Source organism: Stegastes partitus, unplaced genomic scaffold (genome assembly GCF_000690725.1).
Source record: "Stegastes partitus isolate 25-593 unplaced genomic scaffold, Stegastes_partitus-1.0.2 Scaffold521, whole genome shotgun sequence".
Classification (NCBI taxonomy): domain Eukaryota; kingdom Metazoa; phylum Chordata; class Actinopteri; family Pomacentridae; genus Stegastes; species Stegastes partitus.
The window spans coordinates 1-26,630 of record NW_007578252.1 but is presented as its reverse complement, the minus strand read 5'-3'; the positions used below and the strand labels follow the sequence as shown (position 1 = coordinate 26,630).

General features: G+C 42.8%; 1 protein-coding gene across 1 annotated transcript in view; it reads left to right on the top strand.

The window, feature by feature from the left end:
* unc5cb (unc-5 netrin receptor Cb) overlaps positions 1-23,264 on the top strand; it is a gene marked incomplete at its 3' end in the record, with an annotated part of 77,507 nt that extends 54,243 nt beyond the window's left edge. Inside the window, exons 2-3 of the mRNA XM_008287802.1 lie at positions 13,359-13,589; positions 23,121-23,264. Coding sequence (XP_008286024.1) covers positions 13,359-13,589; positions 23,121-23,264 — 375 coding nt within the window. The remainder of the gene's footprint in view (positions 1-13,358; positions 13,590-23,120) is intronic.
* Between the last annotated feature and the right edge of the window lie 3,366 nt (positions 23,265-26,630).

The following is a 26,630-nucleotide window of genomic DNA, read 5'->3' as shown; positions in this document are numbered from 1 at the left end:
ATCTTTGTCTGCATTTTCTTCTGAAAAAAACTTTCCACATTGGCACATATCAGACAGCATATACGCCAATGCCAATGTATCTGTGCACATATGGGTGATGACGTAAGTTGGAATGGATCGTGTCACGTTTTTCAGCCACCAGAACGGTTTCAGTCTCTGGAGCTCTGCTGGAGGGAAGAGCATCAATATTCGAAGCAATATTTGGTTTTGTGACGGTGGTGGTGGAGGACAACTTTTAAAATGTATTTCCACTCGTTTATTCAGGTTTTCCGTTGATGGAACTCTTCTCCTGATGTTTATGTGTTTGTGTCTGTGGTTTGAGTCAAAAGCGGACAACTCTAAATACAAACATGAACGCATCCAGAATGTGATCACCTATACGCTCCGTCTGGGCCTACATTTGAAGAAATCTTTGCCTGTATTTTTGTGGCGAGACGCACGGTAGCTGCCCAACAGAAAAACAAACCTCTTCACCAGAGGCAAGTTTCCATTTTGTTTCTGTCTCTCACTTTCCAACTTTCCTTGTTGGTTTTTTAAGAACCTCTGTGGGTAGTTTAGTATACAGTGTACAGTTTCTCTCTCTCCCACAGAAAAAAAAAAAAAAGAAAAAATGACCAGAGCAGCAGAATATGATCTGAAGTAGACACTCAAGATATATTTGAGATGCACTCTGCTTCCAGATGTGAACTGCAATCTATCTCAGCCGGATATAAAAATAGTCTGGGTGTGCTGCTCTGATACCAGGTTTGAACAGGGTCACAGCAGCAATATCTCGCTTTATGTGAGCGTAGGTACGACTTTATATGTCCACATTTATCGCCGTTTAATGCGCCACTCATGGGAGCAGAAAGAAAAGGGTTTGCAGTGATATCAGCCGGCAATTAATTTCTGGATTAGCAATGATGCAATTGATCACCCGGGCTGGATATAGTGTAATGTACTGTGTAAGTCTGTGTGAATATCTGGTGTGTAATTGCAGCTGTGTTGTCGTACTTTTGCAAGCTGATGTTACAAGAGAAAGAAACTGTGAAATGGGTTAAGACAAAGCTTTTTTTTTTTTGTTGATGTTGATTTGGCACTCATATAGTCGAGAGGTACAGGACTTTATCATCTTTCTTTCTTATTTTTTTCATATTTTGTCGCCAGTTCTAAGGGCTTTGCATGTAAGGGAGGCTCCCAAATAAAATGAACGTAAACTCCCAGCTCAAGTCCTGAGTTAGCATTTTGGCACACCCCAAAAAACAGCAAAAAAAACCCCACCACCCTACTGTAATTGTACATGTACGTACTGTAGCCTATGTGCAGGAACCGGCGTGTTGCAATTTCCCTAGAATGCTTACAAAGCTCTTTTCATTTGAGGCATAAGCCCGGCAAGCATCCTGGCTATCCTTGAATAAGCATGCAGGAAGAAGACAATAGCGGTACGAAAATACAAGGGGGAAAAAAAAAATTCGACGCCACAAACCTATTGAGAGGGAGCCAAACAAATTTCAATTCCTGCTGTGTTCGGCTTGTTTGAGTGAGTTCGGCGTACACAAAATATATGACAAAATATGGAGTGCTGTAATACATGGGGGATGTATTTAAATGCGTCTATCCTGTGCGAAAGAACAAGTATGTCGCAGTTGGAGGGATGCAAAGCGCCATGAGATGTATATTTATGATTGCCAATGTGAGCTGAATATCAAGTGTCCTCAGAAATGCAGATATGACGAGAGGGCTGCATTAATTATTGTTTTAATTCGGAGGAGGGGGGAAAAAAAATGACGGCTAAAACCTGCTCAGCCTGCAGCACGTGTGACCAAACGCGCATGCTATTTCCACGACTTGAAATGAAAATGAAGCTTCCTATTAAATTGAAATGTGCCGAGATCAGCTTTTACCTCAGGAGGCGACGGTCACGTTTTGAAGCAGTCATCAAAAGTCCCAGCCACAATAATAATAATAATAATAATAAAAAAAATGTATTTACAGTAAAAGAGCATCTGATTTGTTAGTGGCAGCTGTCAGATTCCGTCGAGCAGTCTGTTGAGGAACTGTCTGACTGCTGATCAGCTGGTGAGGCTTCCTTTTGACGATAGAAGTTACAGTAACACTCGATGGCTTCATCTGTGTTTTTGCCACAGTATTCTCAACAGATATGCTGTCATGTCTTCTTTTTTTCCCCCCTCCTTTCCTTTCTCATGCTCTCTACACAGTAAGTAAAGAATTAGCATGTTGTACAACAGCGAGCTTGTGTAACAGTATTAAGATTTTAACAGCATTACCGCCATATCTAACAGTTGAGCTGTTGGGCTCAAAGCAGCATATTAAATTGCTGGAAAAGCGGATAGAGTTTTGTGTGTATTTGTGCGTCTCCGATGCCATGTGTGTGTGTGTGTGTCGTAACCCTCAGGGGCCAGATATAGAGTCGTGTCTATTAGCTGGCTATTGCGACCGGGGTCTTGTTTTTATTATCAGCATCCTAACGGTGTGTGTGTGTGTGTGTGTGTGTGTGCCCTTTAATGTATCACCTTCTGCACTCCCTCTAGTGATCCCGGGGCAAAGATTTATGGTTCTGCATTACATCTGCCTTGTCGCATTAATTCAGCCATCACACATAGACACATGTACACCCATGCAAACCCATACCTCCTGTACACACCCACGGTTACACCATCAAAGCCTCCATTAGGGCATACACCCCTAATGTGTTACAGCATACAGTAAATCCTAATCTGCTCTTTTTTTTTTTCCCCCTCCCGTCATATCTGAGGTTTTTTTTTTTGGTGGATAGCTGCGGGTCCCTTTATTCGGCTCGGCGGCGGAGTTGAGAAGAGGGCGCGGTTGTAGGTAAAAAAGAACACTTAAAGGAGGGGGGAACAAAAAACTTCTTAAAACACTGTATGTCTTTTTTTATGGGTTCTCACCTTCCAATTTGATTGACGAGATAGTGAGAATGAGATTTAGGGAGGTAGATGCAGGGATGGAGGCTGTGTGTGTGTGTGTGTGTGTGTCTCAGGGGAATAAGCAGGCAGCCAGATTCAGTGACAGACAAGGAGAATAGACTGTGCTCTGGGGACTGTGTCTCACACATTCTGACACACTTCCAGGCTGTAATGTCCTTCAGATAAAGTGCTGCCAGGGATTTTTTTTTTTTTTTTTGTGAGGAGGGTTGGACATTTGAGTGCTTCGGGATATATGAGCATGGTGAGCATGTGTGAAGTGTGTCCACATGTGCGGGGGTGGTGCGTACTCGTCTCTATAAGGTCATTTATGTATTGGGAACACATCATAAAGGAATGATTGCCTTTTTTTTTTTCTTTGTCATATCGACTGATTCATCGTTGGCGTCATCCGTGGATTATCATCCATACAGCTATGCATTCACGTTGATGTTTCTTCTCTTGCTTTTTGGATGAAAGTTGGTTGTTTGGGTTGTGTTTCTGCCCACTGCTCATAAGGATGCCCGGGAAATCAGGAACAATATTCAAATCATCAACTTGTGTAGAAGTATCTGTCTTATTAGTACAATTTTAACTAAACGTCCTACAATCAGAACTTTGGTCAGAACTTGTTAATAAAGGCTAAAGCTAGCAAACCTGTACTGAATAATAAATGTTCACACTGGATTGTTGATGTCATGATGCATGAGGCCGTGCTGACTAACAATACAACACAACACAACACAACGTAGGAGCGATGTAATTCAAAGCAGCAGTTTCGAAAAGCAACATTGCACACCAGGCGGGCTATATTAAAAATTCAGATTAACCCTTTGAACCCCGAGTAGTTTCTGGACATTTTTGTCTTATTTGTACTCACTGTGGGTTTATTTTTGCAAAATAAAGTTATGTGACTCTGTAAAAACAGCAAAACCTCGGCTAGAAGGAACTCCATCCATCCATTATCTATACACCACCTAATCCTCACTAGGGTCATGGGGGGCTGGAGTCTATTCCAGATGACTCAGGGTGAAGGCAGGAGACACCCTGGACAGGTCACCAGTCTATCACAAGGCTACACTTAGAGACAGACAACCAAGCACACTCACATTCACACCTACAGACAATTTAAAATCACCAATTATCCTTAACATGTTTTTGGACTGTGTGGGAGGAAGCTGGAGAACCCGGAGAGAACCCACTCTGCACCGGGAGAACATGCAAACTCCATGCAGAAAGATCCCAGGTGTCCTCACCGGGACATGAACCAGCGACCTTCTTGCTGTGAGGCAACAGTGCTAACTACCTCACCACCTTGCAGCCCTAGAAGGAACTCAGAAAGAGCAAAAAAGAAGTAAAAAATGTTGGGTATTTGTATTTGTTGGACATTTCTGCATAGATTTGTGCTTCGAGGTGACACACTGTATGTTGTGAATTAGTGCTAGATAAAGTAATATGTAAGATAAGAAAACAACAGAATTTTAATTTCATAGACTTTTTGTTTTGCAAAAATTGAAAAAACCTGGAATCAACATGTGCCACATTTTTCCAAGCACCCACAGTTGTTGCCAGAACTGAAAAAAATTGTTTTATTTGTTTCCAGACTTCCGCACAGTTCAGCCAAAAAGTCACTGTTGGCAGTCGACAGAATTTTTAGTAGTTTATTGAATGGGGCTACTGCAAATTAAATCTTACTTTTCTTTTATTTATTCATTCATCCAAAAACAGACATGCCGAGTAAAGCAATTCCATTTCATACTAAGATTTGTGTCATTTTTCCAATTCAAAGACTGTTAGAAAGGTGAATATCCACAGATTTTTCTGGTTTTTACAGTTTCTGGCTTCAAAAAATGTTGTAATTCTGGCATCTCCTTTAAAAAAGATAACATGCCTTTCAAATTCACCTGTAGTTTGAGCATTTAGAGTTGATTGAAGGTCACCTTTTTGCAGAACTGGATCACACTCTCTAATCCCTCTTATACACATGACCTACAACATTTCAAGGCAATGATTTGGGAAACATAAAGACACTAACTTATGTATGGGAACCTAACCTTTTGACGTATATTTTGATTTTGTAAGCAAGCGTCTAAGGAATAAAACATGCTTGAACATTTGCAGTACAAATACTTGAGGAAAGTACCAGCTTTTAAAGTTGTATACCTTTGCAGCCTTGTGTGGCACCTTTCACTTGTCAACCCCTTCACTTGTCTTTTAGTTTTGTAATTTAGCACTAAGAAATGAATTAGCTACCATTAATTATCTTTGATACGTAACCTTTCTCCGGTTTGAAGAGTCCCTCCAGTGAAGGTAAACAGCATAGGATTTTTTCTTGATGTCTCTTTGAATCTTTTTAAACGTTAGTTAAACTCAGAAGCAGTAACATAAAACATTTTTCAATGCTGCTCTTACTCGAGATGTAAGTACACTGGTTGACTGTTTTTTAAAAAGTTTTTTATCCCCAAAAAGCAGAAGTGTTTTTAAGGTAGATGTGAGGTATTTTAGAGAACCTTGTGTCTTCTTTGGGACTCCTGTCACAGGATGATGTCAAGTTTTGTTCAAATGCTGAAATCTCCTGCCGAACATGAAAACAAATGGATGAAAAATTAAGTTTCTTTTCTTGATAACTGTTGTGTCGTGGTGCTAGTTTTGTAATGAGTTGATCCCGTCTTTCTATTGTCATATTTTCTGTTTGTGTGTCTTGCATTCTGGTCTTTTGGCCTTTCGCTGGTGGCAGAAGGGGACTGCCCGCTGATACGGGCCAATTAGCCAAAGTAGAGGCATCGTATCAAGCTATTGGGCACAGTGAGGGGTCAGAGAGTACAACATGTCTCCTCTGACAAGCACAGCTCCACTCCACGGCCCAGTGGCCAGTATGGGGTAGGGTGATGGCCCTGTCTGGCTTTGGGCACCCAGGGGTGTGACATGTGACAAGTGAATGGTCATGCCAGTTTGTGCTAAAAGGACCAGTCGTTATGACAGCAAGTGAAGTCAAGCAAGGGCCTTATGTATGCAATGGCTGCTTTAAAACTGTATTAAAATGTTTGTGCATCAGTGAATGCGTGTACTCTGCTTGTGGGTGGGCGGAGAGCCACGGGAGCGTGACACATTCATATTGACACCTGTCATTGAGGACCTGAAGCATAAAGACGCCAAACCTGCATGAAGTTAATTGGGGTTTGTGTCTTACTGTGTGTGTTTGAACCCCTGTTATACCTTTTTGGAAGGTGTTAGATTGGAGACCCCACTTGTTCCTTACACCCCTTTCCTCTTTTTTTTTTTTCTCTCCCATCGACTTTGCTCAGAGAGCAATGTATGTGCCGTACCGCACCGCACCGTAAATTAGTCCCGAGTGGTGACATGGTGCTTGCTGGGTAATTTGGACAATGGGGCGTTTGACAGCTCACCCATCACAGCTACAACGCCCCAGGGAGCCACTTCTCCTCCTGAGCTTTTCTCTGTCTCCTTGCGCTCTCCTCCCTTGGCGCTGATGGACTGACTCGCTAAGTAGCAGCATCATTCTCCAATCAACCACCAAAATGACTTTTCATCCATGAGAAAGTGAAGGAAAGGGACAGGAGAGAGGATGGGAATACGCCGTCCAATGAATGTTGGAAAACCATAACTGCTGGAGAAAGCAGCAAAAAATGGATTGTATGATTGTGATACACTTGAATAAAGAGGGAAAAAAATAACAAGAGCCTAAAATGAGAGTGAATGGGTGGAACATTTTACTGGTCGTGCATGAAAAAGTTTTCGGTTAATAGCCACTTGAAGGTTACAGAACACAACTGTGCATGCAGATATGTTCTCCAACGGTGTAAAAAGATGATTACAGCTGTGCAGGTTCCAGAAATAAATCCTTGTTGGTGCATCAAGGCAGTTCAACTATTGGTTGACTGAGATTAAAAGACTTTTATTAGTCTTCATGCATACATTTTACATGTCTTACTTTTTTCTTTTTCTTTAAAGTTACTCTTCTATGCTGCTGTTTCCATGATCCAATCGGATTTTCTTTTTCACTGCAGGCTTTATGTGTTTACTCCGTAATCTTAAAGACATGCAACACGGCTTCACGCAGTATCTCCTGTAAATCTTAAACAGGTTTTTTGAAAAGATCACTCACCCATCTCATCATCAGCTCAACCTCTTGACAGAATTATCGCGCTAATTCTCTGTCAGTAATGGATTGAAGAAGGTGTCTGCTCACTGCTTCACCACCTCATTATCACAGGAGTCATTATTTTCTTTTAATTATTAGAATGCAAATTAGTCAGCGGTGAGTCTCAGCAACAAAAGATCCGCTATTTCTTGTCCACACAGTTTTCCATTTGGAATTTGTTCACAGATTTCTTTCCGTTTTCTCTTTGATTTCTATCATCATAAGTAAAAGTAAACATCTGAGCAGCGTGTTCTTACACCAATATTTAAGTGGCGTCTTAAAAGCTGCATAAAAAAATCAATTTGGACTTCTGTTGTATAAATATTGAGTATTTGGAAAGTCGAAAATTGTCAAAATGGAAATGGATGATCACCGTGATGCTTTGACCTTGCCTGTTCTGGCGCTGGTGATGTGACTGGACAGACAGTGACCAAGGCCTAGCGTGACCCTGGCAACCACCAGCTGCCTCCTGCCAGAGTGCAGCTAGAGAGAAACAAGTGAAGGTCAGGGATAAGGATCAGAGAGAACATGAACAACACCCCCAGTGAGAAAGACATCAGTGGCAAAGTCAGGAAGAGAGAAACGAGACTCTTCTTAATCACCGCTTTTACTTGCGTGTTATTTTGCATCTCTTTTTCTCTGGCCACTTATTCCCTCAGGACGCAGGCGGATATAGACGAAAGGGGGGGAAGGGAGAATGTAAGGTATGGTTTATCTCAGATATGGTCATTTCTCAGCAGATATGTTTTAAATGCTTATCTCCAGGCCCGCTCCTCAGCACTGCTTGCTTTTCAGCTGCCTGTTTGCACTTTGCCACAGCGGACTAAATCAATTTGTGCAGATTCCTTTTTCCAATTACATCACACACTCTGGTAAAGATAAAACCCCTGAATTGGACCTCTCCATAATGCCCAGATTTAATTATTCATTGTGTTTATTTGGTGGCTTCAGGACTCTTTGCAGGTCACTGCGATTTTTGCCCTGCAATGAAATGACTGTATGCTGTGAACTGATTGAGGTTAATGTCGGAGCCACATGACTTTTGGAGAATGTCTAGTTTCCTCTCCCCTGCTAGGTTGTGTGATGGTAGGATTCCCTAGAGATGAAATATGAGTGTGCTTAGCACGCCCAAGCAGAGAGGCTCAGATAGGACAGAGCCAGGGAGAGGTCACTGGCCTCTTACAGTAATCAATAAATACCTGCTGCAGCCAAGCGTTAGACGGGGCCCTGCAGACAATGTGTGTAGACGCATCAGTGTATATAAAGCACTCAGCTGGAAAGAGACATTAAAGTGGAAGGAAGCCTGCGCTCATTTTTCCTGTTTCTCATGGAGGAGCTTCTAAAGGATTTTGCTTTTAAAACAACAGCCATACATATTGATTAAAGCCACTGGGATGTATGGGTCTTTACTTAATCCAATACTAACAAGTATTGACTAGAGAAAGTCGTTACCATAGATTTATGTTCACTCAATATAATGGGTAGGTGTGCTTTGAGCACATTTATTGGTAGATCTGATTGACAGTCTATTTATCCCGCTTCAATTGACTTGACAGCTGAGTGGTTTATTATTCTGCTTGACCACTCAGATGCAAACCACCTCTTGTCCTTCCCCATAGTGGCATAGCAAAACATTGCCTAGTAAAGCTCCCTGTTGTCAAGCGATCTAGCCAACCATTTACCAATCTTTTTTTTCTGTATGTGGCGTGGGAATGTATATATGAATGATGAGAAGGACGGTCGGAAAGAAAAAGCGAGCGGGAAGAAGGCGAGAGGGAACGAGGGGAGGAGGATAAATAGGAATAAAACGGGAATGAAGAGGGAGACGATTTATACCGGCGTTCATCCTTGTTCATGCTTGACTCGCCCCTGATGGAAGGGAAACATTGGTCCCACTGATACAGCGCTTTCCTTGGGACAATAAATCTGCTTGAGTACAGATAAAGTAGGGACAGCTTATCTTGCACGGTGATGTCAGAGCCCAGCATTCAAAAGCTGTTATCGCAGGCACTCACATACAATATATGATATGAGAAATACAGTCTTACAAATATTCAACACAGAACACAGAGCCGGGATACAGAGCTCTATGTACGGCGAATCGCTGTTAAGGTGTTAAAACAGGAAACTCCTGGGTTTGCTGTGTGTTTATTTTTGACAGGTATGGGATGTATACAGGAAATTACCTTTACATAAATCTGCAGAACCTTAAGTGGTCCAATTTCAGCACCAGTGTCAGTAAACCATTCGCTATTTGACACCAACGTACAGATAGATACATCTGAATGATTTATTTCTTGCAATCTAAATGCGGTAGCCTATCTTCAGTATAATACTTGCCGGTGACAAACTGTGCAGTGATATTGTGTGTTTTGCTTTGAAATTCTTTGAAGAATCTACAACTATGTCTCTGGTTCTGGTGTTTTTAGCAGAGCGTCTTTCGTTAGGAATCGACTTTGGCCCCCCCGTCAACGCATGACATCAGCATGAAAGATTGCTTTTATTGTCTGAAATGCATGTTTCAAAGGGGCAATAAGAGGAGCAACTGAAGCCCAGGACGCAGTCATCACGGGCTGGACGCCGACTGTCTAATGTGCTGTGGATGCCCTGTCATCAGTTTCCACTGTTCTCAGCACAATAGGCCTCATTAATGTGACTAAGGTACTGATGATCGAGTAATGGCGGCGCACTGATCGCGGACTTGAGGAGTAATAACGCTTTGGGAAGCTTGACTGTAGCTCATTTCAAGGTATTGAAATGCTGGATGATTCCTCAGCCAGGCAGCTCATTTCTAATGGAAACTATTGATGGGAGCTCGCCATTATGCTGCTGTTGTGTCCAAGATTCAGTAAGATGATGGCCACCCAGACACTGGTAAAGGAAAATACTGTCAATACAACCTTGTAGGAGAAATGAGGAGCAAAGGAAACTTGGACTCTGCTAATTGGACGGGTCACATTGGGCATTAGCCAGTGGTTTACCACATGCTGATCAGATTGAACTTCTAGCGGGTTCAAACTCTACCCTGAGCCTGGTTTCACACTTTTCTAAGCGTGTTTGTGTAACAAGTGTTCTATTTTTTAGCTCGAGACGTACCTCTTTGTGCACATTTCTTGGTGTTTGTCTCATCCCAGGGACTGCGCTTTAATATGTTGCCGTGCCAGTGTTATGAGTCTGGTTTGACTTTGATTTGCTCGTGTCCAAAATGTAATCATCCCTTAATATTGCACCACTCCCACAGCTATTGGAGTCGACTCAAACCAACGAGGGGCTGATTGCCAAGACCCGCTCTTACCTCGCTTCACTCCCACTCGCTAAGCTAGGATTAATTTGATTAATTCTGTACCTTCAAATTGCTTTTTTTTTTTTCTCAGGCCATTTTGTCCTCCACCTGATGAATCCATTGACAACGCAAGATGGCGAATTCCCGTCATTCACCGGCCTCGTTTCTGAGGCTTTATTTTGCAGCTCATTCATCTTCCAGAACTTTGCGCAGTCGGGATGTGGAACTGATATAAAATTCAACTAATATTCAATTTGAGTCTTAAAATATTCACTAATAAGGCTTACAATATGAATTAGGAAAACTCACTCCAATTACAGAGCAAAATACAATTTGAATAAAAGTGCTGCAAGGACATATTTCATTAAATTTTAAACACTCAATATGGAGGCAATTTAGAAATTTTCTGATTAAAATCAAGCTACAGAATTACAAATGCTTGGAAAAAAATCCATATTGCATATCAAGCAGTGGAAGCACATTAATATTCCTGTTAAAAGGAATACGACACTAAAAAGTATTTCATAATGCGTATTTGCTCTTTGTAAGCGTGGCGAGATGCTCTGCACTTGTTGAGTTTGTGATTATGCACACCACAGCTGTGTGTATCCAACAAAGGTTGCATCACGCCGAACGTGGCGATGCCTAAACCTCCAAACTATTTTATCATGAACTGTCTTCTCATTGCATACGAATGGTGGCAGCGGGAGCCAGAAAAAAGAAAAAAAAAAGTAATGTTTCTCTTTGAGCTTCTTGTTGCTCTCAGTATTCTGTTCACCAGGGAGCGAGGAGGGAGGTGCTGGGTGTTGGGAGGAGGTGGGTGGTGGTGGTGGTGGTGGTGGAGGGGGAGCAGCATGATTGGTAAGAGTCAGGGTCTTTCATTTTGTCATGTGGTTTCTTTTTTCATTTCTGGGCTGATTTTTCACTGGAGGGCTAGTTCCATTCACTTGAATTTATTATTTCTCGCGCCGAGGAAGTTGATGAATTCGAATGTCTGTGAGTGAGTTTGTGTGCGCCTCCATGCACATTAATGCCCGTGTGGGTGTATGTGTGCGAGCAGATGAGACACGCGTCTTTCTCTGTGTAAGGGAGCCACGCTTTCATGGCTGTTTCAGATCTCGCTGCCTCACAGTTCGACAGAGCGACACAGCCAGGAGGGAGAGAGAGAGGGAGAGGGAGAGAGAGGGAGATGGAGAGATAATGGGAATGGAGGGTGAAAGAAGGCTAACACAAGCTTTAATGAGTTTCCTTGGCTCTCTTTGCCTGTTTCTGGGTCAGGGTCCCCTGGCTGAGGATGTGGGTGGACTGAGGACTATGGAGCAGGAAAGAACAGAGTAAGCCAAGGTCTGCTGCAATAGACTTCTACATAGGAGAGTCATCAGCTACATAAAGATGTAAGGGAGGAAAAGCCTGACAGCATTTCAGAGTTATTACTTGCTTAGTTGTTGAAATCAGATAGCGGTCTTGCACCAGCTCGTCGTTGCTCCCACGCAGACCGCTACTCTGAAAGGTCAGAGGTCACCCAGCACTTTAATCTTTCTTCTCAATTAGCCGCAGATTAGGAGCCAATGAAAACGAGGAAAACTTTTTTTCTGATGAGCAGCAGCCGCAGAACTACCAAAGCATTCAACCGGCATCATAACAGCACACACAGACTCCCTTTCGGGCGAGGATGGCTTTGGTCATTTTCTGATCGGCTCCTCCTGCCCTTTCATTTCCTAGCAATCAACTTCAATCTGTGGCAGGTATGGAGGGAGAGATAACATTAGAGAGACATCGTGAGGAGATATCTGCTCAGCCGAGACATTATTTAGTGCTCCCAGAGCGTCCAGGAGGCAACCTCTGTCAGACAACAAGGCTCCAGCGTGTCCACACAGGACAGAGAAGCGGGTAGAGAGAAGGACATGGAAGAATTACTGATGGGCCGATAAACTCTTTTGTTATCTGAACAGTCTGTCTTCCTGTTTCTGTCCTCCTGCGCTATGTTTCTGTCCGTCTGCCCAACTCCATTTCGATGTCTCAATCTACGTCTGTCTGGCTGAGTTACTTTAACCGTCTCTCTCTGTTCTCCCTCTCTCTCTCTCTCTCTCCCCTCCTGTTTCCCACTGTATCTCTGTCTCTATTACGCTGCCTTCTTTCTTTCACACTTGTGAATAATTGATGTCTACCGGTTCGATGGTAAGAATAGAACAGTTCTGGAGGTGACAAATGGGGTGGCGAATAGGCTTCATCCTCCTTTCTTCAAAGAGTTAGAAAGTTAGCCGTGCTCGCTCGTGGGCTTGTGCGTGCCCCGTGTATTTGTGCCACAGTTGTTCGTGTTTGTGTGTGCGCGCGCGTGTACACATGCAGTTGTGTGTATGTGATTTAAGACAGGGAGATGAAAGGGAGTTGTAATTACAGGGAAGCGTATCTGTCTACTGCAGAAGTATCCGAGGAATGGCACTAACTGGGCCAAAAGCCTGAGGTCATTAGATCTGCTGCATGTGTGTGTGTGCATGCATGCTGTTGTGTGTGTGTGTGTGCGTAGAGAGAGTGACAAAAGCAAAGAGAGAGCGCGCGAGAGAAAAACGGGAGACACGGCTCGATCAGCTTATAACTTCAGTTCCTCAGAGTCAACCTCTGAACTCTGCCTCTCATTATTGGCTCGGCCTCGCTCGTTTCTCAGCAGTAGCCGACTGTGGTTAGACCAAGCAAAGGGCCGGTTTCTGTAAATCCACGCAGCCTTATTGCCTGAGAGGAATCCCAGAATTTCCTGCGCTCTAAAATACACTTGTGTAAACATTCCAAAATATCAAATGATAGGGATTTCACTGTGTGCTGTGCGAACGGATAATCCCGTGCAAAGGCTGTGGTTATAATACTGTCCCACTGTCTCTCGTCTGCCTTCCTTCTGGGGCTTTCTGCCTCCACTTCTTCCTCCCTTCATCTTTCCTTTTGTACCTCCTTTCCCCCCCGCATCATCTTGTCCCTGTTTTCTCTTTTCTCGCAGTTGACGATGACTTCATCGGTCTCGGTGAGCTGCCGGAAACCTTCCCTTCGGACCCCCCGGAGCCGCTGCCTGTGTTTTTGATGGAACCAGAGGAGGCCTACATCGTCAAAAACAAGCCGGTCAACCTGTACTGCAAAGCCACGCCCGCCACCCAGATTTACTTCAAGTGCAACAGCGAGTGGGTCCACCAAAAGGAGCACACCGTGGAGGAGAGGGTGGACGAGAACTCTGGTCAGTGAAAAGTAGTTTTCTTTTTAATTAAAGTAATGAAGAAATCTTTATTTTTTTACACTCGTGGAATCTGAAATCCAAATGTGTCCTTCTAAATTATTATTTTTTTACTCCTGGCAACTAAAACATGTTTAATTTTTCATGTTTATGTTTAAGAAACTCAATTCATGAGATGGAATCCGATAACTTTTTCATATTTAATCAAAACCAAGGGCTCCAATGTGTATGTTTTGCAGCATAAGAAGATTCCTGACATCATAATTAGGATAACAAATTAGCAGCACAGTCATGTTTTTATAGGAGGTACGGCTGGTGAAAACATACACACACAAGTGTCTGCACAAACATACACACACAAACTCCTTAGAAATCTTAGAGGCCGGTTTATTTGATCAACCGGCGGAGTCGCTTTATCCGCGGAAGGGTCTCGACTAACGGGGTCTCGGCGAGGACATCTTCCCTTTCGTGAGTGTGTAGGTGTGTGTTTATGTACATGTTGGGCATCTAGAGGAGGAAAGTGAAGGTAGTGAAGCTCCAGCAGGGTTGTTTTCTGCAGAATTCAGCCCCCGAAGGCACCAGAGCCATTACATACAACAGCCCAGCACTGATTGGCTGCATTCAGCTGCTGTATTGGAAATTGAGTTCTTTCTGTCGCCCACAGGTACCAATCACATCGCATTTACCCTTTTCATTCCACTGTTTTGCCACACACATGTCTGCAGGCTCACACAGAGACACACTGACAGCTGCTTCTTTACTTAAATGCGAATGTTTTTGGCTCACATAGGTACACTTCAAGGATTGGAAAGCATGTTTTTATCTGAGGTATTTAGTAAAAAAATAAAATGTCTCAAGTCCTGTTGCACTGAATTATATGGATGGAAAAAAAACTCTGTAATAAAGACAGCCGGTACATATACAAAAGCATCTGCAGCATTGCTACAAAAGCCGATACACCGATACAAAAGGAGTGTTGCAGCAAGCACAAATATAAAAGGAGCATTAAAAAAAAAAAAGCAACCTGAATCCTAACCTGAAATCCTTTCATTTTGACCTAGTGTACTTCAGGAAGAATACACAGATCTGAGCGCGCGTTTCATAGTTGTGATTATGACAAAGAAGAGGGTGAAGGTAGCGGTGGCTCTTAGCCTTTGTGTCAGAGGGTTTTGTGCTAAAAGCATCAACATGGAAAACAACCCACACATCACACAAGCACCCACTCTACATAGCCGTATCCACAGGCTATTTGCTGCACAGATATTCATTCATTTGTGCTCTTGCACCTCACACAAACACACACACAATACCGCTGGAGCCCAGTGGATGTGTGGAGCCCACTCCATTGCTCTCTGATTTCCCCAGATTGACAGAAAAGGAACACTGATAGAAACTGGCCGGCCTGGTCAATACCACTGATAGCGTAGCCTGAAGAAATTGGATCTCTCCTTCTCTAACCCCGACTCCCCCTAACCCCTCCTCCACACGCTTTTCTCTTTTTAGCTTGTCTTCTCTCCGTGTCTCGCTGTCATTTTGGTGAGAACTTGTGATCGTGTGAAAATAAGACGGAATGAGACATATTGAGATAAGCGTGCGTGAGAGTGTGGGCAGGAACTGTGGATGTTCATTTAGGCTTCAGGGTGAATCCGAGGCATCTTTCTCCACGTGTTTGACTCTCTCTCTTATGGCATTTAATTCACTGTCCACTTCAAACGCAGTACTGTGCTCGTGTTGTTGATACTTCAGCTGTTTGGATTATCATCCATCGTACAATATGAACAGGGAGGGAGCCTGATACTGACCTATACAATCATAAAGAGTGATGTTTAGTGGCAATGAAGTCCTTCAACTAATGATGAGTCATGAGGAACAACATCAGCTAAATCTACAAAGAAAAACTGCAGCAAGTTCTCCCAACATCTACCAAGGGGAACTGGTGCTTGTTATAAGATAAAGGGTGGTCACACCAGACATTGATTTTTCTTTTATTTTTCTGTTAGCTGCACTTTAAATTAACTGATAAATCAAAACTGTTCATGGCTTTATTTTTACAATGATCCTCACCAGTGTGTGAACTACACACCATAGATGGTCACAAATCTCAGATACAGTATTTTAAAAAGCACTTTTTCCCAGTTTTTTTAGATTACTACTAATAAGAATATGAATAATAATAAGAAGAAAACGGATGACAAGTAGCAGCACAGAGGGATGTGCTCGTTCTTCTGTTTTGTTTCACAGCAGCTGGCATCAAGAAAGTTAGTTTTATTTCCTGATCTCTGAGTGAAAGTGAGTCAAGTTGATAATACACGCTTTGATGGTGATGGCAAAACCAGCATGCATGCTGGTATCTTTATTAAAGTGAGTCATTTAATCTTATATTAATAGTACAGTTTTACACCAATTTTATGCATCATGCATGATGACGAAGACACAGGAAAAAAAGAAATACTTGGAAAACTAGAATAGCATGAAATATTTTGGACACCTTCACCCCAAAGTTTTAAGAATCATGTTTTTAGAGGAGCTCATGTCTTAGAAAGAGGAACCAACCTCTCCTGGCTCCTAATCTTTACTTTACTTTTGGTGTCTTAAACTCTTGCGCAGTACTGTACACGGAGAAAAATAATGTAAAGATGTTTGTTTGTGTGTTTGGCAGTAGGTTGGCCGATACAAGAGAAAAATACAATTTAATATAAAAGTTAACAGAAATGACCAATACAAAATACATGTTTGCACAAGTTTTCGTCTCTTTATTAAGCTACAATTAATCTTTCAATGTACACTTTTTCAAGAAAAAGTAAAGAAAATGAATTACAGGATTTGTAAGTCACATAATGAGTTTAGTTGATATCATCAGGGTGTAATTAAATCTGGGGTGGGAAGTATTTTTTTTGGCACCATTAGGCAAAAATTCCACACTGATCTTTCGGCACATTGGAATTCAAGTCCTCCTGAGAGGAAGCTGGACTTCAGTGCCTTTTCCTGGCTTTTTAAAATACAACTTGTGACAGGAGATTCCAGCCAATCACACTTTTCACGGGTCGGACGAGGCAGTATTAGCAGCAACAAAGGTCAGGTTGCGAACAAAATGTGGCGTTTGATGGAGGACTTTTACTTGACAGAGGTTTGAATCCTGTGTGGAGCCACAAATGAAGATTTGCTTTTAGCTTCTTTTTGTGTTTGAAGCGTGTGGTCATCTGATGTTCGTGGCTTAAAAAAACAGAGAGAGGGGAGGGAAGAGCTGCAGGAGGAGGCCTGTATATGTTCAAAGTCTGTTATTTTTTGTCCTTTCTAAGATTTCTACCTACTCCAGCTTGAAGGGGTTTCAACCGATTCTCTTCTGAACAAATGTGTCTCTGGAAGGTCCACATTCAGATGAGTCAGTATTGTGGCTTTACCCACACCACAAACACAAAAGAACACTCCAAGAAACTTTGGAAAAATGTGACTGAAAGGCCCGAGTCAAGTCAGTGAGCATCCCTTGGAGAACAATTAAATCAGTCATTAAGAAATGGAAAAAATGGCACAGCTTGTAATTCTGCCCAACAAAAGCTGCCCTCAAAAGCTTGAGAGTCTGTTTTCACTTTCCAAAGGGCCGTTTTTCTGCAGTGATTCTACGTTGACTCAGCGTTGGAACGTAATAAAACTTAAAAACCTTCAAATGACGTGAGTCCTATTTAAAGATGCCGTGTGACGCATGGAACAGTCATTTTCAGATTTCCGTCAAGAAAACAACAAAGCGGCTAAAAGCGCAATTTGTGCATCGCGTGAAGTTGCGGTGCAATCAGCAGTACGGCGCCATTCACTACGCCACGTTCCTCGCAGCACGAACCAACTCACCTGCAGCTCCTCTCCATTATAGAAGATGTCACGCAAGCGTATGTGCCGCCCAGAAGGCTTTTTAATCCGATGGATGCAACATGCAGAGAGCCACGTGGAGTCGGAGGCACACGAGTGTTTGAAAGAAAAACACCAGAGGACATATAAGCGAGTACATCAGCAAGTGGTGTGATTATACATTATTACTTTTTTAAGAGCAGGTAGAAAATAATAGAAGTGCTGATTGCTTGTGATTTTCCTTTGAGCAAAAAGCCAGTTCGCAATAAAACAGCAGACAAAGTATGTGGATTTTTTTTTTTTTAAATAAAAAAAGAAAAAGGAGCTATATTTACACAGTGGGCAGAGTAGAATGTCATTGCATCTGTGTTAAAACCCCTCTCTGGGCATTGATTAAACCTCTTAAAAGTCATCCCTGTGTATCAAAGTTACATATTTAGACATTTCTCCATGAAAATAATCCCCTCCTGCCTTTTGGATGTAACTCTACCCTGGTGCTTCCTCTTGACTGCGCAAAATCTATGAAGTCACAATAATTCAGCCGAACCAGAAAGCGGATTTTGAAGAAGAGCAGCAATACAGGAAGTCCCGCTTTACACATAGATACGATCGGTTCCTTAGGATTGTTACACAGGAACCCTGGAAGTATGGATCCGTGTTTTTGAGATTGTCATCAGAACGCTGCAGCTTCAAGATGGAAATGCTCAGCCCTGGTATTGACTGCTTATTTCTCTCATTATGCGTCCTCTAGCATCTATAGAGGACCGCAGAGAAATGTTAACAATGAAAAAATAAACTTGATTTTCACCGCAGAGGATCTTAAAAGAGCTGTTGTCTTGTTGTAAAGTTCAGCGGGGACGGATGGTGAGCATGAGCTGCTCAGACGTGAATTGAGGCCTGTTTTACATAAAGTACACATGAAAGCACTGATTCACATCATGTGTGGAAAACTTGTATGAATTCAACTGAGAAGAAAAAAATGATGGCAATTTTTTTTTTATTTTTTTAGAAATGACCTCCTTTATAGTTCTGCTTTAGATTCAGATAGTCGCCCTGCTGTCACCTGTAGCGTTTACCTCCCAGTGTTGAGGGCAGGTTATGGTCTCTCTACGGAGCAGGGAGAGCATTGATCTGAGCAAATGAGTGGCAAATTAATTATAAGTAGGTGCAGCTCGTGTAATATACACTGGAGACAGCTTGTCACTTTCTCTGAGATATGAGTTGGGAGATCAAACGGGAGTACTCTTCATCTGGCCAGATAATCAGAGCACTTAAACCTCCCTCCTCCTCCAGCTCTGCTTCAGTGACCAGTGCCTCCTCTTCTGCCCCACTGATCAATAACGTTGGCCAGCGCTAGCGCTGAGGAGCTCACATTAATAACCGCATTAATAATGAATCATCTCAAATGAAGCACCCTACTTCAGCCAGCTATTAATGGGACATATTGTAGAATAATGTCTGCTGCTAATGGCCACATTGACAGGTGTGAAGTAGCCGCTCATCGCTGGCCCCCGACACGGTTCGCTCTCGCTTTGCCCGCTCTTGATTGCAAATTGAATGGTCTGTTTGGTTTTGTTGTCATCATTGTAATGCTATCCAGCAAAAAGGCTAAGAGCTGCTGGCTGAGCAAACACATGAAGTCACAGGGTGAGGTCAGCAGGCTCAAGTCAGGGATCTGCTCATCGGGCAGAATAACTCTTCTGATGCGTTTGAAGTGCAGCGCGTCAGGAGGAGTTTAATCCAAGTTTAGTAATCGCCATGAAGTCATGAATGACTCTTAAGGCAGATTGATATCTAGTCCTCGTCATCATTTAAGGTTCTCTTAAGGGGACTTACTCCAGCAGCACCAGACAGCTCATTTCTGTCTGCAGCACTGATAAAGAAAAAACTAAAAAAAAAACTGATGCACGTTCTGGAGCTTCTAAGAATTACGAGAATCTACTTATTGTTTCCAGTATTGATTTTCCCCTCTGCTGCTCCGTATGTGATGCCCCCCCCCTCAACATCACATCCATCCTTGACATTCTCAAACTAACAGAACGCCCTCTCAGGCAAACACATCGGCGTACAGCGCAGACGACCGCGGGCACACCCACTTGCGCTCACACATGCGTGTGGAAACACACATGCGGGAGCAAACGGTGACACAACAGACGTGGCTGTTCCTCTGCCTCTCGGCACACTGTGTAAATTTTACATGAGGGCTAAGCTGGTGTGTGGGATGTCACTGCGCTTGGTGTGTGTGCCAGAACAAGGAGGCTGTGTGAATGCGCTGAACCTGAAATAAAATGGCATGTTCGTTTTCTAACCATCCGTTCTCTTTGCGTTTTCCTTCGGCTAGAATTGCGAGAGAATATAAACCTGTTCGAATCCTGAAGCCTTTTGTGAAGCGAGGTCATCCAGAGGAGAGAAAAAAAAAACAAAAGCTATTAACACACACATCAGCACAACAGGACGATTATTCCCTCTTCTGATGCTGTCAATGTTATGTAGGCAGAAATTGTTTAATCAAAGATTACAGTTATTCATTAGAGTAATATTCAGTCGTAATCAGCAGCTATGATCATTTGTATGCTTTGCCAAACAAAGTCTTTCCTGTTAAATTAATATAAATGACAGAGAGGACAGAACCCCTGCAAGACTAAGCTGCAGTAATATTATTAAAGGAATGTGGTTACAGCACACATAATTGCAACATCTTTAAATCTGAATGGGGTTGCAGTTCAAACTACCTCGATTCACTTTTTTGCCAGATTTAGATTATTGACTGCGGTTCACAATGTGTTCCGAATTGGCCTATCTTGTCTGTTGGCGGTGAGTCAGTCTGTAACGAATTAGATGTCAGGCAAAGATTAGACCACTGATTGGATGCACATTGGAATGAGTCAAGGATCTACGACACCATGACGTCACATCTACAACACACTCTTGGCTAAACTCAGTCGAAAGTAGCATAAAGGGTAACTTGTACAAATGTAAATACAAAGTTTCTAGCTTGAGCAAAAGTTTGAGGCCACTTTTACAGATGTGTCAGCGTAAAAGCACATCTGCATATAATGCAAAACAATAATGGGACAGTTTGACTCTTACAATAGTGCGTATTACTGTTACTACAATTAAGGCACATGTAAATAATACTTTCTTAATTGTACTTGCTGCATTATCTGCTTAACCCAAACGCTGCAAACTTTGTTGTAATTTTTGTGTCATCAGTTACTGTCTCTCAAAAGCGTCCCGTGATTTAATTAAAACCTGGCCTAATGAGGAGATAACGCCGTTCATAAATAAAGTTAAATCAAATACTAGCTGACTGACTGGCTGTCAGGACCAAAACAAGAGTAACTAAATGTGGCTCAATAGTTAAAACAGTATATCTACCTTTGGACAAGCTCCATTAAAAACTAACACTGTTGGCCTCTTGACAACAAAGCTATTAATCATTGATTCCGCAACTGTCCCCTGTTTGAATTAGCATGCACCGTGTGCAGCACTTTTAATTTGTGTCTCATCAGGAGACACCGGCCTCACCATTTTTTAAAATGTAAATTAGCAGGCAATGATGTGTACTGAGGAAAGAGGATGCTGGAGTTGGAACGTGTTAAGACATATAGTAACGTATCTATAGCATTAATATGAGGAGATCGCTGCTCATTTAAACAAATTCTTAACACTAAGTAGACAAGTCAGTCTGCTAATGGCCCAAAGCTTTTGACACAGCAAGTGGTCTTGTGGAGAAAAATGGCAATAATTGTAAAATTTGGTTTGGCTGCACAACTTAAAGGGTTTTGGTTGGATTAGAACCTGCAAAGTCCACACTGAGAGGTTTCTGTGTGGAGTTTGCTGGTTCTAATTTGGATTAAGTGGATGGATTTGGTTAAAGGCAAGCTGTAACAGTTAGTACACGAACAACACAAGAATAGTTTGCATAACTCAGTATATATCGAATTGGATTTGCTTCCTCTGAAATTTCATCTGCTAACAACAAAACTTTCGACTGTCATCAATAAAAAGTGGATGACAACTGAAAAAGGTTTGTAAAGCTGATGACAGGGTCTGAAGTTAGTATACAAACAACATGTTGGTAACGGCGCTGGCTTGTGATGGCGGCGTAATGGTTGCAGGGAATGTTTCCGAGGCACACAAAAGGCCTTTCAGTAGCAACTTGGGCATGATTTGAATGTCACAGTTGGCTTTCACATCACTGCTGACCAGGTACACGAGCAGGACAGTTCCAGGAAAAATGACATCAACTTGACTTTTTTCCAGTAGGGCCGCACAACCCCCATATCTAAACCTAATAGAGCAGCACTTTGGGGATGAGGTGCCGTGGGATATTCACGGCATGAATGTTCTTTTTTAAATAAAACTCCAACGCTATGTTTTTTTCAACATCAAACCGTGCAAATCCCCCACTGTTCTGCAGCATCCACCCATAGACTGTATAAAAGATGGACGTAGCAACTGGCCCCGAAAAATGAAGCCAACCCGGAAGTGTCAAAAACCTGCAATATCACTACGTCCGCTAGTCCTGGCTCCAAAAAGCCCTGGCTCCCATAGAAATGAATTGGAAAAGAAGTGATCACAGATCATGAAATACTGCATTCCTCCAGCTCAGGATTTTTTTAAAAATTAGTTTTCATAGTCAAATCCAGAGATCAGGTGGCCAATCTGAAAATAAATCAATACTGAATTTTTAAAAAATCATCAGCATTTTGCGGGGCAAGGGGCGTGGCTGGCTTGATTGACAGTCGGGACGATGCAGATGAAGCAAGCAGAAGGCAGTAAATGTGGGCGGGGCAGAGAGGGCCCGCCTCTCAATCCGTCTGACCAATCGCTGCTCCTATGGCTCCACCCCCCTCCGACGACTTTTGCGTCACTGGCTCCAAAAATCCAAGATGTCAACCAGGAAGTAGCAAAACCCTGGCTTCATTTTCTCAGTGCAGAAACCAACGGGTGACGTCACGGAAGCTACGTCCATCTTGTATACAGTCCATGCATCCACCTCGACCCTCAGGGACGATGTCACTTATGTCACTACATATGGAATAATTTGGTTACGAGTCGGCTCACGTTTGGCTCAAGAGGTTAAGTGTCTCATAATGTCTGCAATGTCTGTAGTAAATTATTATAATTTTTTTATGATGCATTGTCCTCACAAACATCCCATCCCCTCAAAAAAGACGATGGATGGAGAGCTGAAATAAGCATGATCTTGCACGGCGAGCACCCCCATCTTCAGTTAAAGCTCTTGCACTGCATAATGCATACATACACTGCATGTATGTGCCCAGATATACACACACTGAAGCTGCAGCGTAATCTGCTCTAGAGGGGCAGCTGTGGGTAGAGGCATTTGTTTGGGGGATGATTTGTTTGTTTGGGTCCTGGCACCCAGATGAGCAGTAATCAGAGGAGTTAGCAAACAGGATTGTGTTAGCCATGACGCCGAGAATCCTCCCCCACAGGGCCCAGAACCAAAAAGCTCAGCGCTCCGGCTCCAGAATCAGGCCAGACAGACACAAATGCACATTGTGTGAGGTTAGGATATATGAAATTTTTATGTTTTCCTATTTCAGCTTGTTCTTTTATTTGTTGATGTTGTATTAATGCCCTATTTTTTCCTTTTTATTTATTTATTTTTCCTTTTCAAATCTCTAATCCCTATCTTCCTCCTCTTCAATCCTTCCCTCGCAGGCCTGGTTGTGAGGGAGGCCAGCATCGAGATCACTCGGCAGCAGGTGGAGGAGTTGTTTGGGCCGGAGGACTTCTGGTGTCAGTGTGTGGCCTGGAGCTCCGCTGGGACCACCAAGAGCCGCAAAGCCCACGTTCGCATCGCCTGTGAGTATTCTCCCGTCCATTCATCCGTCTCCTCAGACCATTATTCAGTCGTTATCTCCCCCTCTCATCTTTGTATTCCTCTCCAAACAAAACCCTCTCCGCTGCCAAGAAAATGCGTCTCACAGACCGACTTGTGTATCGTTACAGATTCCGGAGATAGCGGCGGCGAAAAAAAGGGGTTTTTTACTAACATGGGACTCAAGTGTCCCTTTGAACTTGAGTAAAAAAAAAAAAAAAGGCTTGTAGAGTCTGAATTGGTTTCTTTGTGTATAGTATAAACCTGGAGAAGCAGCACAGAGGAAGGGGAGAGCTGCAGCAGTGTGTGTACACAGTAGAGAGGCTGTGTTTATACCAGTGTTCCCTCTTTCTTTCCTTTTTTTTTTCTTTTTTCTTTCCTCCTGTATAGTCCTCATTTGTTCTCTGCCTGTGTGTTTGTCCTCCTACTGAAAAGCACAACGCAATTGTTTCCAAGTAATGAGAAACATTCTGTGCTGGCTTTAAAGTTTGGGCTCATTTTTTAACTGTTCCCCAAAGAATGTGCCAATGAAATTTTTTTTTAAAGTAGTGAAACCTAGAAGGCATGAAAGCGGAGCAACTTGTGACATCAAGGCAACGTTTTTTTTTTTTACAACACAACACGTATTACATAACCGCTTATGCGTCGTTGTCAAAATTCCACCTGAAGGGACTCCTTTTATAGTATCTGCTCCATCACTGCACTTCCAGCTCCTGTCGTTTCATTCGAAAGGTGACTGACGTGTCCTGCCCAACTTTTTCTCTTTTTTGACTCGTGGCAAAAAAAAAAAACTGGGGAGGAAAAAAAGTCAACTTGCAAAAGCGTATTCTGTGTCAAATGCATTGTTAACACTGCTGGATAGGGATATCACCTGAGCTGGATGTTTGGCTGGGAAACTCAATGCAACTGTCAGAATGATTTCAATTTCACCGTACAGTGCGGCAGATGGCACAGCGCAGAGTCAATATCCGCGGTTATCACCTAAACTGCTCAATTTAGAGACACTTAGCAATCATATACCTGCCTCTCTCCATTTTTAGCCCATCTAATTCTGTTCTACATCTTTATATCTTTATTACCCGACTCTCTCTCTCTCTCTCTCTCTCGTACTGTTTGGCCCCATTTTCTGCACAGTTTCTCTCTGAAATTCGGCGCATCTCCTTTTTTTTTATTTCAAACACCAGTAGCTCCTCTTATTACTGCTTCTATTATACAAGTCTGGTGAATCAGAATCATGCCTCTCAGTCTCCCACCGAGCCCACTCCCGCTGCTCCACCTCCTATAATCACCCGTGATGAGCAGCCTGCCAGCACTAACCTATCCCTCAAATCACAATGGACCCCTCTTCCCCTCCCATTAGCTTCTGCTGAATGGATTAGCTCCTCTACTGGGCTTTCTCTCCAGGCAGCCTTCTTGTCAGAGCCAGACTCTATCCCGTTAGGCTAATGGAAACTGGGGTTGTTTTCCTCTCCTCTCCCATCATCTAAACATATACAGTTTAATCAGACGGTGAGTCACAGCCAGCGCTGGCGAGTTAAGAGGTTTGCTGTGAAGGAGCAGCTTTCAGACTTGCAAAAAAAAAAAAAAAAAAAGGTGGCCTAGCTGAAAGTGTTGTCGGAGAGACCCGTCGGAGGAAGAGCGTAAATTCCCCCGTGATTGCCTTTCCTTCGCGTGACCTCCACAAAAGCGTTTTAATTGGCCTCCGTTTTTTTGGGGGTGCAGTGATTGCTTTGCCAAAGAGAGGCAATAAAAGTATGTTCACAGAAGCAAATTAAATAAACTAATCAAATCAACAGAAATGCCTTTCAGAGGTCTGGTGGAGGGTAATCGTTATTGAGAAAGCTGGAAATTGATTTTCTCGTCTGTTTGCGGGCCCCGTCATTTTACATCATAAGCAAAAAACCCTCGGCTGCATCACGAGCGACTTTTTACGCGCGATTACGACTCCGATTTGGTAAATCCTGATGTAGGTTTGCACCAGTAGCTAATGATTTACTAAGCAAGGAAGAAACCATTTCCGGAGTGCGAGGCTGGTGTAATTTAGCATGACAAGTAGCCAAACACATCCACTTAAAGGTAATGGTTGTCATATGTGTGTGTCTCTCTCTCTGCTGTGTTTGTGCGCCGCCGAGAGAAATGGTGTGACTCCCACAGGAATGTCGATTCAGCTGGTCCCACACCCTCCAGTGCACCACAGTGCCGTTCGGGGTTACGAGAAGCGAGGAAAAGGAGAGACTCCAGGGTGGTGGGGCGAGGGGGGAGCATAATTTCAACCCACATCCAATAAAGATATATAATGCAAAGTAATCACTCGCATGCCACTTACTGTTCCATCAAGAGTCATGCCAAAGGTTTCGCAAATCACGATGAAAAAAAAAGAACAACACAAGCACTGGGTGTTTAATTTTAGTTTAACGGGCTTTGGAGGATCTGCCTCAAGAAGTACGAGCAATAAAAGCATGAATATTTCACATAAACTCACAAACATTCCTTTGCCATTATTACTAATAGTGCAATTCAAGCTATTAGGTGAATTTTATGTTGTAGACGATAACGCGTCCCCTCGGTGGTCGTAGTGGAGCTAACAAGCTCCGGTTAGACTACATAAAAAATAAGAATGTGGGTTTTGTGGCTAAAAAAAAATAAGAATTGCAACAATTTAAGCAACAATTTCCTCGACCTCTATGTAAAAAGTGGGTTTTTTATTTGATAAACACATTGTCTTCCAGTGTAAAATCTATATATTTTTTCACTGCCATATCAGGCTTTATGGCTCGTTCTAAACCACCAAACGGCCTGCTGAAATACTGCACGCAGAGCTGCAAGGATTGTACCCATGGAAGACTTTCTAACACCTTTATGTGGAGGAATCAAATTAATGTTATTATATCTGACTGCAGCGCATATGCAGTAAATCATTAAGTACATCACAGTGTAGGAGAAGGTGTTCCTGTGCTGCCTCCTCACCTGTCACGGCATGACGGCGTCTTCTTTTATCTGTTGGAGGCAAGTTGAACAAATATCCATCCCTGCATAGTGGTTCTGTTATCGTGCAAACAGTAGAATGACGGGTACAACTTCAAAATGACATCTTATTTTTTTTGCAGCTTTCCTTTCCTTTCCTTTCCTTTCCTTTCCTTTCCTTTCCTTTCCTTTCCTTTCCTTTCCTTTCCTTTCCTTTCCCTTCCCTTCCTTTCCTTTTCCTTTCCTTCCTTTTCCTTCCCTTTCCTTCCTTTCTCTTCCCTTCCCTCCCTTTCCTTTCCTTTCCTTTCCTTCCCTTTCCTTCCCTTCTCTTCCCTTCCCTTCCCTTTCCTTTCCTTTCCTTTCCTTTCCTTTCCTTTCCTTTCCTT